Source organism: Pseudopipra pipra, chromosome Z (genome assembly GCF_036250125.1).
Source record: "Pseudopipra pipra isolate bDixPip1 chromosome Z, bDixPip1.hap1, whole genome shotgun sequence".
Taxonomy (NCBI): Eukaryota; Metazoa; Chordata; class Aves; order Passeriformes; family Pipridae; genus Pseudopipra; species Pseudopipra pipra.
In genome coordinates this window covers 7,999,055-8,016,752 of record NC_087581.1, presented here as the reverse complement: position 1 = coordinate 8,016,752, position 17,698 = coordinate 7,999,055, and the positions used below count along the sequence as shown (strand labels likewise).

The following is a 17,698-nucleotide window of genomic DNA, read 5'->3' as shown; positions in this document are numbered from 1 at the left end:
TGGTGTGGAAGAGGTGCTGTAGGATGCGTAGGGCGGCGGCGACGGCTTGTTGCGCGTTGAGGTTGTTGCGTCGGAGGGTGTCGGGGAAGAAGGGCGGGTTCTGGAGTTGACAGGTGTGCGTTGAGTTGGGAGCCATGTGGTCGAGGAGCTGGAGTTGTTCCCAAGGGAAGGTGTCGTGGTGGATCCAGAGGTGTTGGCAGGCGAGGGCGGCGGTGAGAGCGGTGAGCAGGAGCAGAAGGGTCGGGGCGGCGTGGCCCAGGCGGTGCTGTGGGGTGGTGAGCGCAGCCATGGTGTGGCTGTGGGTGCTGTTGGGTGGTGGTGGTGCGGAGGCCGGTGAGGCTGGTTGTTGTTGGTGGTCGGTGTGCTTGGGCTGGTGGCGGGCGTGCGGCTTTATGTGTGGCGTTGTGTTTCCGTTTGTCGCTTTCTGATTGCGGCGAGTTTCCGTCCGTGGTTTCCAGCTGGGGCTGGTGGGTGTGTTGGTCTGTGGAAGTGGTTTGTTGTGGTGGCGGTGGTTGTGGAGGGCAGTGTTGGTGGTGTGGTGGGGAGGTTGTGTGTAGCGGGTGATGGGAGGATGCGAAAGCCCTGGGGGAGAGGCTTTGGGGTGAGCTGTGTCGGGGAGGGGCGTTTGGGGTTCCCTGTCAGCTGCAGGGCAGCTGCGGGGCCCGTGTTGTGCATGGGGAGTTTTTTCCGTCTGCAGTGGCCTTGTGGTGGCTGTGGTTGGTTTTCCTTTCCCTTTGTGGTTCTCCTTTGTTTTCCTGTTCGCCACTGTTTTCCTTTCGCGTTGGGCAGGGATGTGCAGTGATGTCAGTGGTTGGAGCTTGGGGATCCCCCTGTGCAGTGAGGGCGTGGAGGAAGGAAGGGGAAGAGTTTTCTCTGGGTGTTGGTGCTGGAGCCCTGGCTGTGTTTGCGAATGGCGGTGGCCGAGGTGGCACGTGTGAAGTTGTTGAGGAGGGGAAAAGACGGCAGGAGGCAAGCTTGAGGAAGAAGGAAACAGCTTTGCTGCTGCTTTTCCCGGCCGTTTTGATCCCCGTCTGTGGTGCCCCACGTGTGTCCTGGGAGTGAGGTTTTGGTTGCTTTTTGTCTGCCTCTGTGCTGGAGGTGGCTGGAGTGGGAAAGGAGAAAGTCGCTGAGGAAGGGCGTTGCGTTTTAGAATGTCCCGATCCCTCCCGTGGAGCACTGTGGTGTCCCCAGAGGGCTCAGCTGGAGTACTGTGTCCAGTTTGGTGTCCTTCTTAGAGGAGAGATGTGGAGCTGGTGGAGCAGGTGCAGCGTAGGGCTAAGAAGCTGATGGTGAGGGATGAGATGAGTTTTGTTGAAAGGGTGAAAGGCCGAGGGAGCTGGTGGTGTTGAGCCTGGAGCAGAGAAGTGTATCCTGCAGGCTCCGATGGCTTTACCCAAACTCAGGTAGTACGGGAAAGAAAGGCGGAAGAGAGGAACTAGAGACACGCACATGTCGGTGTGGCTGTGCTGTCGTTGGCATGGTGGAGGCCTGGTGGTGTGGTTGCTGTGTCTGGAGCCTTGGAGTGGAAAGTTTTACCGGTTTTTGGAAAGAGAGGTTCTGGAGATGAGGAGGGGTTGTCGGTGTCGGTGTCAGTGAGGATGTGGAGGGCCTGGAAATGTGTGTGGGCAAGGCTGAGGAGGCATGCGATAGTTGGTGGGTAAAGCTTGAAGGGAGGGCAGGGTGAGGGTTTGGTGGCTGCAGGGCTTTTTGCTGGAGGCCAGCCCAGCAGGAGGCTGGTGTGGGTTAGGCCAGTGTAGGCAGATGGGAGCAGCCGCAGCTCTTGAGGCCTCTTTCTCCTGGGGGATTTCAATTGGCCTGCTATGGGTTGGAGGGAGAAGAGGGCAGGGCAGAGGGAACGGTGGAGGTTCCTGGGATGTGTGACTGACAAGGTCCTTGTAGGAGCGATTGGGGTGGCACGAAGGAGAGGTGCCGTGCTGGCCCTTGTGCTGAGGAAGAGGGAGGAGGTGTTGGGGCCTGTGATGCTCCAGGGCAGCGTTGTTGGATGGGGCCAAGGCCATGGTGTGCGTGGAGTAATGGAAAGGGTTTTCCAGTGTCCCTCAGGGCATCGTTGCCTCTTAAGTTGGAGAGGCGTGGATTGGATGGATGGAGCCCTGGGTGGTTACAGAAGTGGGCAGCTGGGCCAGGCAAAGAGTTGTGGGGAAGAGCTCCTTGTGTCCGTGGAGAGCAGTGAGGAGTGGTGTGCCATGTGCAGTTGAGTGAGCTGTGGAGGCGGCTTTGTTGTGGTGCTGTGGAGTGTCGCTGTGTGGAGAAGATACTGGGGATCCGTCTGAAGAGAATGCTGAGCATGGTGGGGTGGAGGAGAGTGGCTGGAGCAGCTGAGCTGCATCAGTGCTTTGCAACCTTGGTGCATGTGTGATTTTGTGCTTGTGTGGTGTTGTCAAGCCCCTGTGAGTGTCTTTGGAAAGAGGTTGCTGTCAGATGCTCCTTGTGGAGGCATGAGGGAGAAGAGCGGTGAGAAGGCCGTTTGGCTGAGGGCTCGGTGTAGGTGTTGAGTGGAGGTGACTTCCCCCCATGCCGCGGGGCGGTTGCCGTGCTGCTGAGACAAGAGGCACTGGGAAGGGTTTTGTAAGAGGTCTTTATTTGTTGTGTCGTCAAGAAGTGAATAAATAGATAAATAATTCAATAAATAAAGGGATCAAAGTCTTTGTGCAAATAAGTAGGGGAGGTTGTCTAAAGAGAGGGTGAGGGGTTGGAGGGTGTGGGTGGGTTGTGTGAGCGGTGTGTGTTGTGTGGGGCGAGGGGAGGCGGGAGGGGAGAGGTGGGTGCGTGTGGTGGGTGTCAGAGGGGTGTTGTGGTGGTGGGGGTGTGTGTGTGTTTGGGGTGTCGTCGGATGGTGCGTGTGAGGTTGTGGAGGTGTTGGAAAGAGGCGCGAGCTTCGAGGCGGACGTGGTCCCAGGCGCAGGCGGTGTGGTTGTGGGCGTGGAGGAAGAGGTGGATGTCCTTGAAGTACTTGTTGATGGCGGTGAGGGGGTTGCGGGGTCCTTTGAAGAGGCGTGCGTTGTCGGGGCGGCATTGCTCGAGGCGGTGGATGTGGTGCTGGAGTTGGTTGAGGAGGCGGTGTCGTGTCTGGGTGTGCCAGTGCTGGGAGGTGCCGTTGGCGCTGAGGGTGTGGAAGAGGTGCTGTAGGATGCGTAGGGCGGCGGCGACGGCTTGTTGCGGGTTGAGGTTGTTGCGTCGGAGGGTGTCGGGGAAGAAGGGCGGGTTCTGGAGTTGACAGGTGTGCGTTGAGTTGGGAGCCATGTGGTCGAGGAGCTGGAGTTGTTCCCAAGGGAAGGTGTCGTGGTGGATCCAGAGGTGTTGGCAGGCGAGGGCGGCGGTGAGAGCGGTGAGCAGGAGCAGAAGTGTCGGGGCGGCGTGGCCCAGGCGGTGCTGTGGGGTGGTGAGCGCAGCCATGGTGTGGCTGTGGGTGCTGTTGGGTGGTGGTGGTGCGGAGGCCGGTGAGGCTGGTTGTTGTTGGTGGTCGGTGTGCTTGGGCTGGTGGCGGGCGTGCGGCTTTATGTGTGGCGTTGTGTTTCCGTTTGTCGCTTTCTGATTGCGGCGAGTTTCCGTCCGTGGTTTCCAGCTGGGGCTGGTGGGTGTGTTGGTCTGTGGGAAGTGGTTTGTTGTGGTGGCGGTGGTTGTGGAGGGCAGTGTTGGTGGTGTGGTGGGGGAGGTTGTGTGTAGCGGGTGATGGGAGGATGCGAAAGCCCTGGGGGAGAGGCTTTGGGGTGAGCTGTGTCGGGGAGGGGCGTTTGGGGTTCCCTGTCAGCTGCAGGGCAGCTGCGGGGCCCGTGTTGTGCATGGGGAGTTTTTTCCGTCTGCAGTGGCCTTGTGGTGGCTGTGGTTGGTTTTCCTTTCCCTTTGTGGTTCTCCTTTGTTTTCCTGTTCGCCACTGTTTTCCTTTCGCGTTGGGCAGGGATGTGCAGTGATGTCAGTGGTTGGAGCTTGGGGATCCCCCTGTGCAGTGAGGGCGTGGAGGAAGGAAGGGGAAGAGTTTTCTCTGGGTGTTGGTGCTGGAGCCCTGGCTGTGTTTGCGAATGGCGGTGGCCGAGGTGGCACGTGTGAAGTTGTTGAGGAGGGGAAAAGACGGCAGGAGGCAAGCTTGAGGAAGAAGGAAACAGCTTTGCTGCTGCTTTTCCCGGCCGTTTTGATCCCCGTCTGTGGTGCCCCACGTGTGTCCTGGGAGTGAGGTTTTGGTTGCTTTTTGTCTGCCTCTGTGCTGGAGGTGGCTGGAGTGGGAAAGGAGAAAGTCGCTGAGGAAGGGCGTTGCGTTTTAGAATGTCCCGATCCCTCCCGTGGAGCACTGTGGTGTCCCCAGAGGGCTCAGCTGGAGTACTGTGTCCAGTTTGGTGTCCTTCTTAGAGGAGAGATGTGGAGCTGGTGGAGCAGGTGCAGCGTAGGGCTAAGAAGCTGATGGTGAGGGGATGAGATGAGTTTTGTTGAAAGGGTGAAAGGCCGAGGGAGCTGGTGGTGTTGAGCCTGGAGCAGAGAAGTGTATCCTGCAGGCTCCGATGGCTTTACCCAAACTCAGGTAGTACGGGAAAGAAAGGCGGAAGAGAGGAACTAGAGACACGCACATGTCGGTGTGGCTGTGCTGTCGTTGGCATGGTGGAGGCCTGGTGGTGTGGTTGCTGTGTCTGGAGCCTTGGAGTGGAAAGTTTTACCGGTTTTTGGAAAGAGAGGTTCTGGAGATGAGGAGGGGTTGTCGGTGTCGGTGTCAGTGAGGATGTGGAGGGCCTGGAAATGTGTGTGGGCAAGGCTGAGGAGGCATGCGATAGTTGGTGGGTAAAGCTTGAAGGGAGGGCAGGGTGAGGGTTTGGTGGCTGCAGGGCTTTTTGCTGGAGGCCAGCCCAGCAGGAGGCTGGTGTGGGTTTAGGCCAGTGTAGGCAGATGGGAGCAGCCGCAGGCTCTTGAGGCCTCTTTCTCCTGGGGGATTTCAATTGGCCTGCTATGGGTTGGAGGGAGAAGAGGGCAGGGCAGAGGGAACGGTGGAGGTTCCTGGGATGTGTGACTGACAAGGTCCTTGTAGGAGCGATTGGGGTGGCACGAAGGAGAGGTGCCGTGCTGGCCCTTGTGCTGAGGAAGAGGGAGGAGGTGTTGGGGCCTGTGATGCTCCAGGGCAGCGTTGTTGGATGGGGCCAAGGCCATGGTGTGCGTGGAGTAATGGAAAGGGTTTTCCAGTGTCCCTCAGGGCATCGTTGCCTCTTAAGTTGGAGAGGCGTGGATTGGATGGATGGAGCCCTGGGTGGTTACAGAAGCGGGCAGCTGGGCCAGGCAAAGAGTTGTGGGGAAGGGCTCCTTGTGTCCGTGGAGAGCAGTGAGGAGTGGTGTGCCATGTGCAGTTGAGTGAGCTGTGGAGGCGGCTTTGTTGTGGTGCTGTGGAGTGTCGCTGTGTGGAGAAGATACTGGGGATCCGTCTGAAGAGAATGCTGAGCATGGTGGGGTGGAGGAGAGTGGCTGGAGCAGCTGAGCTGCATCAGTGCTTTGCAGCCTTGGTGCATGTGTGATTTTGTGCTTGTGTGGTGTTGTCAAGCCCCTGTGAGTGTCTTTGGAAAGAGGTTGCTGTCAGATGCTCCTTGTGGAGGCATGAGGGAGAAGAGCGGTGAGAAGGCCGTTTGGCTGAGGGCTCGGTGTAGGTGTTGAGTGGAGGTGACTTCCCCCCATGCCGCGGGGCGGTTGCCGTGCTGCTGAGACAAGAGGCACTGGGAAGGGTTTTGTAAGAGGTCTTTATTTGTTGTGTCGTCAAGAAGTGAATAAATAGATAAATAATTCAATAAATAAAGGGATCAAAGTCTTTGTGCAAATAAGTAGGGGAGGTTGTCTAAAGAGAGGGTGAGGGGTTGGAGGGTGTGGGTGGGTTGTGTGAGCGGTGTGTGTTGTGTGGGGCGAGGGGAGGCGGGAGGGGAGAGGTGGGTGCGTGTGGTGGGTGTCAGAGGGGTGTTGTGGTGGTGGGGGTGTGTGTGTGTTTGGGGTGTCGTCGGATGGTGCGTGTGAGGTTGTGGAGGTGTTGGAAAGAGGCGCGAGCTTCGAGGCGGACGTGGTCCCAGGCGCAGGCGGTGTGGTTGTGGGCGTGGAGGAAGAGGTGGATGTCCTTGAAGTACTTGTTGATGGCGGTGAGGGGGTTGCGGGGTCCTTTGAAGAGGCGTGCGTTGTCGGGGCGGCATTGCTCGAGGCGGTGGATGTGGTGCTGGAGTTGGTTGAGGAGGCGGTGTCGTGTCTGGGTGTGCCAGTGCTGGGAGGTGCCGTTGGCGCTGAGGGTGTGGAAGAGGTGCTGTAGGATGCGTAGGGCGGCGGCGACGGCTTGTTGCGGGTTGAGGTTGTTGCGTCGGAGGGTGTCGGGGAAGAAGGGCGGGTTCTGGAGTTGACAGGTGTGCGTTGAGTTGGGAGCCATGTGGTCGAGGAGCTGGAGTTGTTCCCAAGGGAAGGTGTCGTGGTGGATCCAGAGGTGTTGGCAGGCGAGGGCGGCGGTGAGAGCGGTGAGCAGGAGCAGAAGGGTCGGGGCGGCGTGGCCCAGGCGGTGCTGTGGGGTGGTGAGCGCAGCCATGGTGTGGCTGTGGGTGCTGTTGGGTGGTGGTGGTGCGGAGGCCGGTGAGGCTGGTTGTTGTTGGTGGTCGGTGTGCTTGGGCTGGTGGCGGGCGTGCGGCTTTATGTGTGGCGTTGTGTTTCCGTTTGTCGCTTTCTGATTGCGGCGAGTTTCCGTCCGTGGTTTCCAGCTGGGGCTGGTGGGTGTGTTGGTCTGTGGGAAGTGGTTTGTTGTGGTGGCGGTGGTTGTGGAGGGCAGTGTTGGTGGTGTGGTGGGGGAGGTTGTGTGTAGCGGGTGATGGGAGGATGCGAAAGCCCTGGGGGAGAGGCTTTGGGGTGAGCTGTGTCGGGGAGGGGCGTTTGGGGTTCCCTGTCAGCTGCAGGGCAGCTGCGGGGCCCGTGTTGTGCATGGGGAGTTTTTTCCGTCTGCAGTGGCCTTGTGGTGGCTGTGGTTGGTTTTCCTTTCCCTTTGTGGTTCTCCTTTGTTTTCCTGTTCGCCACTGTTTTCCTTTCGCGTTGGGCAGGGATGTGCAGTGATGTCAGTGGTTGGAGCTTGGGGATCCCCCTGTGCAGTGAGGGCGTGGAGGAAGGAAGGGGAAGAGTTTTCTCTGGGTGTTGGTGCTGGAGCCCTGGCTGTGTTTGCGAATGGCGGTGGCCGAGGTGGCACGTGTGAAGTTGTTGAGGAGGGGAAAAGACGGCAGGAGGCAAGCTTGAGGAAGAAGGAAACAGCTTTGCTGCTGCTTTTCCCGGCAGTTTTGATCCCCGTCTGTGGTGCCCCACGTGTGTCCTGGGAGTGAGGTTTTGGTTGCTTTTTGTCTGCCTCTGTGCTGGAGGTGGCTGGAGTGGGAAAGGAGAAAGTCGCTGAGGAAGGGCGTTGCGTTTTAGAATGTCCCGATCCCTCCCGTGGAGCACTGTGGTGTCCCCAGAGGGCTCAGCTGGAGTACTGTGTCCAGTTTGGTGTCCTTCTTAGAGGAGAGATGTGGAGCTGGTGGAGCAGGTGCAGCGTAGGGCTAAGAAGCTGATGGTGAGGGGATGAGATGAGTTTTGTTGAAAGGGTGAAAGGCCGAGGGAGCTGGTGGTGTTGAGCCTGGAGCAGAGAAGTGTATCCTGCAGGCTCCGATGGCTTTACCCAAACTCAGGTAGTACGGGAAAGAAAGGCGGAAGAGAGGAACTAGAGACACGCACATGTCGGTGTGGCTGTGCTGTCGTTGGCATGGTGGAGGCCTGGTGGTGTGGTTGCTGTGTCTGGAGCCTTGGAGTGGAAAGTTTTACCGGTTTTTGGAAAGAGAGGTTCTGGAGATGAGGAGGGGTTGTTGGTGTCGGTGTCAGTGAGGATGTGGAGGGCCTGGAAATGTGTGTGGGCAAGGCTGAGGAGGCATGCGATAGTTGGTGGGTAAAGCTTGAAGGGAGGGCAGGGTGAGGGTTTGGTGGCTGCAGGGCTTTTTGCTGGAGGCCAGCCCAGCAGGAGGCTGGTGTGGGTTTAGGCCAGTGTAGGCAGATGGGAGCAGCCGCAGGCTCTTGAGGCCTCTTTCTCCTGGGGGATTTCAATTGGCCTGCTATGGGTTGGAGGGAGAAGAGGGCAGGGCAGAGGGAACGGTGGAGGTTCCTGGGATGTGTGACTGACAAGGTCCTTGTAGGAGCGATTGGGGTGGCACGAAGGAGAGGTGCCGTGCTGGCCCTTGTGCTGAGGAAGAGGGAGGAGGTGTTGGGGCCTGTGATGCTCCAGGGCAGCGTTGTTGGATGGGGCCAAGGCCATGGTGTGCGTGGAGTAATGGAAAGGGTTTTCCAGTGTCCCTCAGGGCATCGTTGCCTCTTAAGTTGGAGAGGCGTGGATTGGATGGATGGAGCCCTGGGTGGTTACAGAAGTGGGCAGCTGGGCCAGGCAAAGAGTTGTGGGGAAGGGCTCCTTGTGTCCGTGGAGAGCAGTGAGGAGTGGTGTGCCATGTGCAGTTGAGTGAGCTGTGGAGGCGGCTTTGTTGTGGTGCTGTGGAGTGTCGCTGTGTGGAGAAGATACTGGGGATCCGTCTGAAGAGAATGCTGAGCATGGTGGGGTGGAGGAGAGTGGCTGGAGCAGCTGAGCTGCATCAGTGCTTTGCAGCCTTGGTGCATGTGTGATTTTGTGCTTGTGTGGTGTTGTCAAGCCCCTGTGAGTGTCTTTGGAAAGAGGTTGCTGTCAGATGCTCCTTGTGGAGGCATGAGGGAGAAGAGCGGTGAGAAGGCCGTTTGGCTGAGGGCTCGGTGTAGGTGTTGAGTGGAGGTGACTTCCCCCCATGCCGCGGGGCGGTTGCCGTGCTGCTGAGACAAGAGGCACTGGGAAGGGTTTTGTAAGAGGTCTTTATTTGTTGTGTCGTCAAGAAGTGAATAAATAGATAAATAATTCAATAAATAAAGGGATCAAAGTCTTTGTGCAAATAAGTAGGGGAGGTTGTCTAAAGAGAGGGTGAGGGGTTGGAGGGTGTGGGTGGGTTGTGTGAGCGGTGTGTGTTGTGTGGGGCGAGGGGAGGCGGGAGGGGAGAGGTGGGTGCGTGTGGTGGGTGTCAGAGGGGTGTTGTGGTGGTGGGGGTGTGTGTGTGTTTGGGGTGTCGTCGGATGGTGCGTGTGAGGTTGTGGAGGTGTTGGAAAGAGGCGCGAGCTTCGAGGCGGACGTGGTCCCAGGCGCAGGCGGTGTGGTTGTGGGCGTGGAGGAAGAGGTGGATGTCCTTGAAGTACTTGTTGATGGCGGTGAGGGGGTTGCGGGGTCCTTTGAAGAGGCGTGCGTTGTCGGGGCGGCATTGCTCGAGGCGGTGGATGTGGTGCTGGAGTTGGTTGAGGAGGCGGTGTCGTGTCTGGGTGTGCCAGTGCTGGGAGGTGCCGTTGGCGCTGAGGGTGTGGAAGAGGTGCTGTAGGATGCGTAGGGCGGCGGCGACGGCTTGTTGCGGGTTGAGGTTGTTGCGTCGGAGGGTGTCGGGGAAGAAGGGCGGGTTCTGGAGTTGACAGGTGTGCGTTGAGTTGGGAGCCATGTGGTCGAGGAGCTGGAGTTGTTCCCAAGGGAAGGTGTCGTGGTGGATCCAGAGGTGTTGGCAGGCGAGGGCGGCGGTGAGAGCGGTGAGCAGGAGCAGAAGGGTCGGGGCGGCGTGGCCCAGGCGGTGCTGTGGGGTGGTGAGCGCAGCCATGGTGTGGCTGTGGGTGCTGTTGGGTGGTGGTGGTGCGGAGGCCGGTGAGGCTGGTTGTTGTTGGTGGTCGGTGTGCTTGGGCTGGTGGCGGGCGTGCGGCTTTATGTGTGGCGTTGTGTTTCCGTTTGTCGCTTTCTGATTGCGGCGAGTTTCCGTCCGTGGTTTCCAGCTGGGGCTGGTGGGTGTGTTGGTCTGTGGGAAGTGGTTTGTTGTGGTGGCGGTGGTTGTGGAGGGCAGTGTTGGTGGTGTGGTGGGGGAGGTTGTGTGTAGCGGGTGATGGGAGGATGCGAAAGCCCTGGGGGAGAGGCTTTGGGGTGAGCTGTGTCGGGGAGGGGCGTTTGGGGTTCCCTGTCAGCTGCAGGGCAGCTGCGGGGCCCGTGTTGTGCATGGGGAGTTTTTTCCGTCTGCAGTGGCCTTGTGGTGGCTGTGGTTGGTTTTCCTTTCCCTTTGTGGTTCTCCTTTGTTTTCCTGTTCGCCACTGTTTTCCTTTCGCGTTGGGCAGGGATGTGCAGTGATGTCAGTGGTTGGAGCTTGGGGATCCCCCTGTGCAGTGAGGGCGTGGAGGAAGGAAGGGGAAGAGTTTTCTCTGGGTGTTGGTGCTGGAGCCCTGGCTGTGTTTGCGAATGGCGGTGGCCGAGGTGGCACGTGTGAAGTTGTTGAGGAGGGGAAAAGACGGCAGGAGGCAAGCTTGAGGAAGAAGGAAACAGCTTTGCTGCTGCTTTTCCCGGCCGTTTTGATCCCCGTCTGTGGTGCCCCACGTGTGTCCTGGGAGTGAGGTTTTGGTTGCTTTTTGTCTGCCTCTGTGCTGGAGGTGGCTGGAGTGGGAAAGGAGAAAGTCGCTGAGGAAGGGCGTTGCGTTTTAGAATGTCCCGATCCCTCCCGTGGAGCACTGTGGTGTCCCCAGAGGGCTCAGCTGGAGTACTGTGTCCAGTTTGGTGTCCTTCTTAGAGGAGAGATGTGGAGCTGGTGGAGCAGGTGCAGCGTAGGGCTAAGAAGCTGATGGTGAGGGGATGAGATGAGTTTTGTTGAAAGGGTGAAAGGCCGAGGGAGCTGGTGGTGTTGAGCCTGGAGCAGAGAAGTGTATCCTGCAGGCTCCGATGGCTTTACCCAAACTCAGGTAGTACGGGAAAGAAAGGCGGAAGAGAGGAACTAGAGACACGCACATGTCGGTGTGGCTGTGCTGTCGTTGGCATGGTGGAGGCCTGGTGGTGTGGTTGCTGTGTCTGGAGCCTTGGAGTGGAAAGTTTTACCGGTTTTTGGAAAGAGAGGTTCTGGAGATGAGGAGGGGTTGTCGGTGTCAGTGAGGATGTGGAGGGCCTGGAAATGTGTGTGGGCAAGGCTGAGGAGGCATGCGATAGTTGGTGGGTAAAGCTTGAAGGGAGGGCAGGGTGAGGGTTTGGTGGCTGCAGGGCTTTTTGCTGGAGGCCAGCCCAGCAGGAGGCTGGTGTGGGTTTAGGCCAGTGTAGGCAGATGGGAGCAGCCGCAGGCTCTTGAGGCCTCTTTCTCCTGGGGGATTTCAATTGGCCTGCTATGGGTTGGAGGGAGAAGAGGGCAGGGCAGAGGGAACGGTGGAGGTTCCTGGGATGTGTGACTGACAAGGTCCTTGTAGGAGCGATTGGGGTGGCACGAAGGAGAGGTGCCGTGCTGGCCCTTGTGCTGAGGAAGAGGGAGGAGGTGTTGGGGCCTGTGATGCTCCAGGGCAGCGTTGTTGGATGGGGCCAAGGCCATGGTGTGCGTGGAGTAATGGAAAGGGTTTTCCAGTGTCCCTCAGGGCATCGTTGCCTCTTAAGTTGGAGAGGCGTGGATTGGATGGATGGAGCCCTGGGTGGTTACAGAAGCGGGCAGCTGGGCCAGGCAAAGAGTTGTGGGGAAGGGCTCCTTGTGTCCGTGGAGAGCAGTGAGGAGTGGTGTGCCATGTGCAGTTGAGTGAGCTGTGGAGGCGGCTTTGTTGTGGTGCTGTGGAGTGTCGCTGTGTGGAGAAGATACTGGGGATCCGTCTGAAGAGAATGCTAAGCATGGTGGGGTGGAGGAGAGTGGCTGGAGCAGCTGAGCTGCATCAGTGCTTTGCAGCCTTGGTGCATGTGTGATTTTGTGCTTGTGTGGTGTTGTCAAGCCCCTGTGAGTGTCTTTGGAAAGAGGTTGCTGTCAGATGGTCCTTGTGGTGGCATGAGGGAGAAGAGCGGTGAGAAGGCCGTTTGGCTGAGGGCTCGGTGTAGGTGTTGAGTGGAGGTGACTTCCCCCCATGCCGCGGGGCGGTTGCTGTGCTGCTGAGACAAGAGGCACTGGGAAGGGTTTTGTAAGAGGTCTTTATTTGTTGTGTCGTCAAGAAGTGAATAAATAGATAAATAATTCAATAAATAAAGGGATCAAAGTCTTTGTGCAAATAAGTAGGGGAGGTTGTCTAAAGAGAGGGTGAGGGGTTGGAGGGTGTGGGTGGGTTGTGTGAGCGGTGTGTGTTGTGTGGGGCGAGGGGAGGCGGGAGGGGAGAGGTGGGTGCGTGTGGTGGGTGTCAGAGGGGTGTTGTGGTGGTGGGGGTGTGTGTGTGTTTGGGGTGTCGTCGGATGGTGCGTGTGAGGTTGTGGAGGTGTTGGAAAGAGGCGCGAGCTTCGAGGCGGACGTGGTCCCAGGCGCAGGCGGTGTGGTTGTGGGCGTGGAGGAAGAGGTGGATGTCCTTGAAGTACTTGTTGATGGCGGTGAGGGGGTTGCGGGGTCCTTTGAAGAGGCGTGCGTTGTCGGGGCGGCATTGCTCGAGGCGGTGGATGTGGTGCTGGAGTTGGTTGAGGAGGCGGTGTCGTGTCTGGGTGTGCCAGTGCTGGGAGGTGCTGTTGGCGCTGAGGGTGTGGAAGAGGTGCCGTAGGATGCGTAGGGCGGCGGCGACGGCTTGTTGCGGGTTGAGGTTGTTGCGTCGGAGGGTGTCGGGGAAGAAGGGCGGGTTCTGGAGTTGACAGGTGTGCGTTGAGTTGGGAGCCATGTGGTCGAGGAGCTGGAGTTGTTCCCAAGGGAAGGTGTCGTGGTGGATCCAGAGGTGTTGGCAGGCGAGGGCGGCGGTGAGAGCGGTGAGCAGGAGCAGAAGTGTCGGGGCGGCGTGGCCCAGGCGGTGCTGTGGGGTGGTGAGCGCAGCCATGGTGTGGCTGTGGGTGCTGTTGGGTGGTGGTGGTGCGGAGGCCGGTGAGGCTGGTTGTTGTTGGTGGTCGGTGTGCTTGGGCTGGTGGCGGGCGTGCGGCTTTATGTGTGGCGTTGTGTTTCCGTTTGTCGCTTTCTGATTGCGGCGAGTTTCCGTCCGTGGTTTCCAGCTGGGGCTGGTGGGTGTGTTGGTCTGTGGGAAGTGGTTTGTTGTGGTGGCGGTGGTTGTGGAGGGCAGTGTTGGTGGTGTGGTGGGGGAGGTTGTGTGTAGCGGGTGATGGGAGGATGCGAAAGCCCTGGGGGAGAGGCTTTGGGGTGAGCTGTGTCGTGGAGGGGCGTTTGGGGTTCCCTGTCAGCTGCAGGGCAGCTGCGGGGCCCGTGTTGTGCATGGGGAGTTTTTTCCGTCTGCAGTGGCCTTGTGGTGGCTGTGGTTGGTTTTCCTTTCCCTTTGTGGTTCTCCTTTGTTTTCCTGTTCGCCACTGTTTTCCTTTCGCGTTGGGCAGGGACGTGCAGTGATGTCAGTGGTTGGAGCTTGGGGATCCCCCTGTGCAGTGAGGGCGTGGAGGAAGGAAGGGGAAGAGTTTTCTCTGGGTGTTGGTGCTGGAGCCCTGGCTGTGTTTGCGAATGGCGGTGGCCGAGGTGGCACGTGTGAAGTTGTTGAGGAGGGGAAAAGACGGCAGGAGGCAAGCTTGAGGAAGAAGGAAACAGCTTTGCTGCTGCTTTTCCCGGCAGTTTTGATCCCCGTCTGTGGTGCCCCACGTGTGTCCTGGGAGTGAGGTTTTGGTTGCTTTTTGTCTGCCTCTGTGCTGGAGGTGGCTGGAGTGGGAAAGGAGAAAGTCGCTGAGGAAGGGCGTTGCGTTTTAGAATGTCCAGATCCCTCCCGTGGAGCACTGTGGTGTCCCCAGAGGGCTCAGCTGGAGTACTGTGTCCAGTTTGGTGTCCTTCTTAGAGGAGAGATGTGGAGCTGGTGGAGCAGGTGCAGCGTAGGGCTAAGAAGCTGATGGTGAGGGGATGAGATGAGTTTTGTTGAAAGGGTGAAAGGCCGAGGGAGCTGGTGGTGTTGAGCCTGGAGCAGAGAAGTGTATCCTGCAGGCTCCGATGGCTTTACCCAAACTCAGGTAGTACGGGAAAGAAAGGCGGAAGAGAGGAACTAGAGACACGCACATGTCGGTGTGGCTGTGCTGTCGTTGGCATGGTGGAGGCCTGGTGGTGTGGTTGCTGTGTCTGGAGCCTTGGAGTGGAAAGTTTTACCGGTTTTTGGAAAGAGAGGTTCTGGAGATGAGGAGGGGTTGTCGGTGTCGGTGTCAGTGAGGATGTGGAGGGCCTGGAAATGTGTGTGGGCAAGGCTGAGGAGGCATGCGATAGTTGGTGGGTAAAGCTTGAAGGGAGGGCAGGGTGAGGGTTTGGTGGCTGCAGGGCTTTTTGCTGGAGGCCAGCCCAGCAGGAGGCTGGTGTGGGTTTAGGCCAGTGTAGGCAGATGGGAGCAGCCGCAGGCTCTTGAGGCCTCTTTCTCCTGGGGGATTTCAGTTGGCCTGCTATGGGTTGGAGGGAGAAGAGGGCAGGGCAGAGGGAACGGTGGAGGTTCCTGGGATGTGTGACTGACAAGGTCCTTGTAGGAGCGATTGGGGTGGCACGAAGGAGAGGTGCCGTGCTGGCCCTTGTGCTGAGGAAGAGGGAGGAGGTGTTGGGGCCTGTGATGCTCCAGGGCAGCGTTGTTGGATGGGGCCAAGGCCATGGTGTGCGTGGAGTAATGGAAAGGGTTTTCCAGTGTCCCTCAGGGCATCGTTGCCTCTTAAGTTGGAGAGGCGTGGATTGGATGGATGGAGCCCTGGGTGGTTACAGAAGTGGGCAGCTGGGCCAGGCAAAGAGTTGTGGGGAAGGGCTCCTTGTGTCCGTGGAGAGCAGTGAGGAGTGGTGTGCCATGTGCAGTTGAGTGAGCTGTGGAGGCGGCTTTGTTGTGGTGCTGTGGAGTGTCGCTGTGTGGAGAAGATACTGGGGATCCGTCTGAAGAGAATGCTGAGCATGGTGGGGTGGAGGAGAGTGGCTGGAGCAGCTGAGCTGCATCAGTGCTTTGCAGCCTTGGTGCATGTGTGATTTTGTGCTTGTGTGGTGTTGTCAAGCCCCTGTGAGTGTCTTTGGAAAGAGGTTGCTGTCAGATGCTCCTTGTGGAGGCATGAGGGAGAAGAGCGGTGAGAAGGCCGTTTGGCTGAGGGCTCGGTGTAGGTGTTGAGTGGAGGTGACTTCCCCCCATGCCGCGGGGCGGTTGCCGTGCTGCTGAGACAAGAGGCACTGGGAAGGGTTTTGTAAGAGGTCTTTATTTGTTGTGTCGTCAAGAAGTGAATAAATAGATAAATAATTCAATAAATAAAGGGATCAAAGTCTTTGTGCAAATAAGTAGGGGAGGTTGTCTAAAGAGAGGGTGAGGGGTTGGAGGGTGTGGGTGGGTTGTGTGAGCGGTGTGTGTTGTGTGGGGCGAGGGGAGGCGGGAGGGGAGAGGTGGGTGCGTGTGGTGGGTGTCAGAGGGGTGTTGTGGTGGTGGGGGTGTGTGTGTGTTTGGGGTGTCGTCGGATGGTGCGTGTGAGGTTGCGGAGGTGTTGGAAAGAGGCGCGAGCTTCGAGGCGGACGTGGTCCCAGGCGCAGGCGGTGTGGTTGTGGGCGTGGAGGAAGAGGTGGATGTCCTTGAAGTACTTGTTGATGGCGGTGAGGGGGTTGCGGGGTCCTTTGAAGAGGCGTGCGTTGTCGGGGCGGCATTGCTCGAGGCGGTGGATGTGGTGCTGGAGTTGGTTGAGGAGGCGGTGTCGTGTCTGGGTGTGCCAGTGCTGGGAGGTGCCGTTGGCGCTGAGGGTGTGGAAGAGGTGCTGTAGGATGCGTAGGGCGGCGGCGACGGCTTGTTGCGGGTTGAGGTTGTTGCGTCGGAGGGTGTCGGGGAAGAAGGGCGGGTTCTGGAGTTGACAGGTGTGCGTTGAGTTGGGAGCCATGTGGTCGAGGAGCTGGAGTTGTTCCCAAGGGAAGGTGTCGTGGTGGATCCAGAGGTGTTGGCAGGCGAGGGCGGCGGTGAGAGCGGTGAGCAGGAGCAGAAGGGTCGGGGCGGCGTGGCCCAGGCGGTGCTGTGGGGTGGTGAGCGCAGCCATGGTGTGGCTGTGGGTGCTGTTGGGTGGTGGTGGTGCGGAGGCCGGTGAGGCTGGTTGTTGTTGGTGGTCGGTGTGCTTGGGCTGGTGGCGGGCGTGCGGCTTTATGTGTGGCGTTGTGTTTCCGTTTGTCGCTTTCTGATTGCGGCGAGTTTCCGTCCGTGGTTTCCAGCTGGGGCTGGTGGGTGTGTTGGTCTGTGGGAAGTGGTTTGTTGTGGTGGCGGTGGTTGTGGAGGGCAGTGTTGGTGGTGTGGTGGGGGAGGTTGTGTGTAGCGGGTGATGGGAGGATGCGAAAGCCCTGGGGGAGAGGCTTTGGGGTGAGCTGTGTCGGGGAGGGGCGTTTGGGGTTCCCTGTCAGCTGCAGGGCAGCTGCGGGGCCCGTGTTGTGCATGGGGAGTTTTTTCCGTCTGCAGTGGCCTTGTGGTGGCTGTGGTTGGTTTTCCTTTCCCTTTGTGGTTCTCCTTTGTTTTCCTGTTCGCCACTGTTTTCCTTTCGCGTTGGGCAGGGATGTGCAGTGATGTCAGTGGTTGGAGCTTGGGGATCCCCCTGTGCAGTGAGGGCGTGGAGGAAGGAAGGGGAAGAGTTTTCTCTGGGTGTTGGTGCTGGAGCCCTGGCTGTGTTTGCGAATGGCGGTGGCCGAGGTGGCACGTGTGAAGTTGTTGAGGAGGGGAAAAGACGGCAGGAGGCAAGCTTGAGGAAGAAGGAAACAGCTTTGCTGCTGCTTTTCCCGGCCGTTTTGATCCCCGTCTGTGGTGCCCCACGTGTGTCCTGGGAGTGAGGTTTTGGTTGCTTTTTGTCTGCCTCTGTGCTGGAGGTGGCTGGAGTGGGAAAGGAGAAAGTCGCTGAGGAAGGGCGTTGCGTTTTAGAATGTCCCGATCCCTCCCGTGGAGCACTGTGGTGTCCCCAGAGGGCTCAGCTGGAGTACTGTGTCCAGTTTGGTGTCCTTCTTAGAGGAGAGATGTGGAGCTGGTGGAGCAGGTGCAGCGTAGGGCTAAGAAGCTGATGGTGAGGGGATGAGATGAGTTTTGTTGAAAGGGTGAAAGGCCGAGGGAGCTGGTGGTGTTGAGCCTGGAGCAGAGAAGTGTATCCTGCAGGCTCCGATGGCTTTACCCAAACTCAGGTAGTACGGGAAAGAAAGGCGGAAGAGAGGAACTAGAGACACGCACATGTCGGTGTGGCTGTGCTGTCGTTGGCATGGTGGAGGCCTGGTGGTGTGGTTGCTGTGTCTGGAGCCTTGGAGTGGAAAGTTTTACCGGTTTTTGGAAAGAGAGGTTCTGGAGATGAGGAGGGGTTGTTGGTGTCGGTGTCAGTGAGGATGTGGAGGGCCTGGAAATGTGTGTGGGCAAGGCTGAGGAGGCATGCGATAGTTGGTGGGTAAAGCTTGAAGGGAGGGCAGGGTGAGGGTTTGGTGGCTGCAGGGCTTTTTGCTGGAGGCCAGCCCAGCAGGAGGCTGGTGTGGGTTTAGGCCAGTGTAGGCAGATGGGAGCAGCCGCAGGCTCTTGAGGCCTCTTTCTCCTGGGGGATTTCAATTGGCCTGCTATGGGTTGGAGGGAGAAGAGGGCAGGGCAGAGGGAACGGTGGAGGTTCCTGGGATGTGTGACTGACAAGGTCCTTGTAGGAGCGATTGGGGTGGCACGAAGGAGAGGTGCCGTGCTGGCCCTTGTGCTGAGGAAGAGGGAGGAGGTGTTGGGGCCTGTGATGCTCCAGGGCAGCGTTGTTGGATGGGGCCAAGGCCATGGTGTGCGTGGAGTAATGGAAAGGGTTTTCCAGTGT

The 17,698-nt window shown here is 58.7% G+C and overlaps 6 protein-coding genes across 16 annotated transcripts in view; 1 reads left to right on the top strand and 5 right to left on the bottom strand.

Annotated features, from left to right (window-relative positions):
* UBAP2 (ubiquitin associated protein 2) overlaps positions 1-17,698 on the top strand; it is a 136,228-nt gene that overhangs the window by 96,227 nt on the left and 22,303 nt on the right. The window lies entirely within an intron of this gene.
* Positions 2,691-3,569, bottom strand: LOC135407702 (interferon-like). The gene has a single exon (XM_064642963.1). It carries the CDS (start codon positions 3,412-3,414, stop codon positions 2,800-2,802), a length of 615 nt encoding a protein of 204 aa, XP_064499033.1. The 5' UTR covers positions 3,415-3,569; the 3' UTR covers positions 2,691-2,799.
* LOC135407701 (interferon-like) lies at positions 5,821-6,699 on the bottom strand. Its single transcript, XM_064642962.1, has one exon. It carries the CDS (start codon positions 6,542-6,544, stop codon positions 5,930-5,932), a length of 615 nt encoding a protein of 204 aa, XP_064499032.1. The 5' UTR covers positions 6,545-6,699; the 3' UTR covers positions 5,821-5,929.
* Positions 8,951-9,829, bottom strand: LOC135407700 (interferon-like). Its single transcript, XM_064642961.1, has one exon. It carries the CDS (start codon positions 9,672-9,674, stop codon positions 9,060-9,062), a length of 615 nt encoding a protein of 204 aa, XP_064499031.1. The 5' UTR covers positions 9,675-9,829; the 3' UTR covers positions 8,951-9,059.
* LOC135407699 (interferon-like) lies at positions 12,075-12,953 on the bottom strand. The gene has a single exon (XM_064642960.1). The coding sequence runs from the start codon at positions 12,796-12,798 to the stop codon at positions 12,184-12,186; it is 615 nt and encodes a 204-aa protein (XP_064499030.1). The 5' UTR covers positions 12,799-12,953; the 3' UTR covers positions 12,075-12,183.
* LOC135406660 (interferon-like) lies at positions 15,314-16,083 on the bottom strand. The gene has a single exon (XM_064641019.1). It carries the CDS (start codon positions 15,926-15,928, stop codon positions 15,314-15,316), a length of 615 nt encoding a protein of 204 aa, XP_064497089.1. The 5' UTR covers positions 15,929-16,083.

What these genes read in the sequence shown, in the direction of transcription:
- LOC135407702 (XM_064642963.1), bottom strand. Translation starts at nt 3,414, where the DNA reads ATGGCTGCGCTCACCACCCCACAGCACCGCCTGGGCCACGCCGCCCCG.
- LOC135407701 (XM_064642962.1), bottom strand. Translation starts at nt 6,544, where the DNA reads ATGGCTGCGCTCACCACCCCACAGCACCGCCTGGGCCACGCCGCCCCG.
- LOC135407700 (XM_064642961.1), bottom strand. Translation starts at nt 9,674, where the DNA reads ATGGCTGCGCTCACCACCCCACAGCACCGCCTGGGCCACGCCGCCCCG.
- LOC135407699 (XM_064642960.1), bottom strand. Translation starts at nt 12,798, where the DNA reads ATGGCTGCGCTCACCACCCCACAGCACCGCCTGGGCCACGCCGCCCCG.
- LOC135406660 (XM_064641019.1), bottom strand. Translation starts at nt 15,928, where the DNA reads ATGGCTGCGCTCACCACCCCACAGCACCGCCTGGGCCACGCCGCCCCG.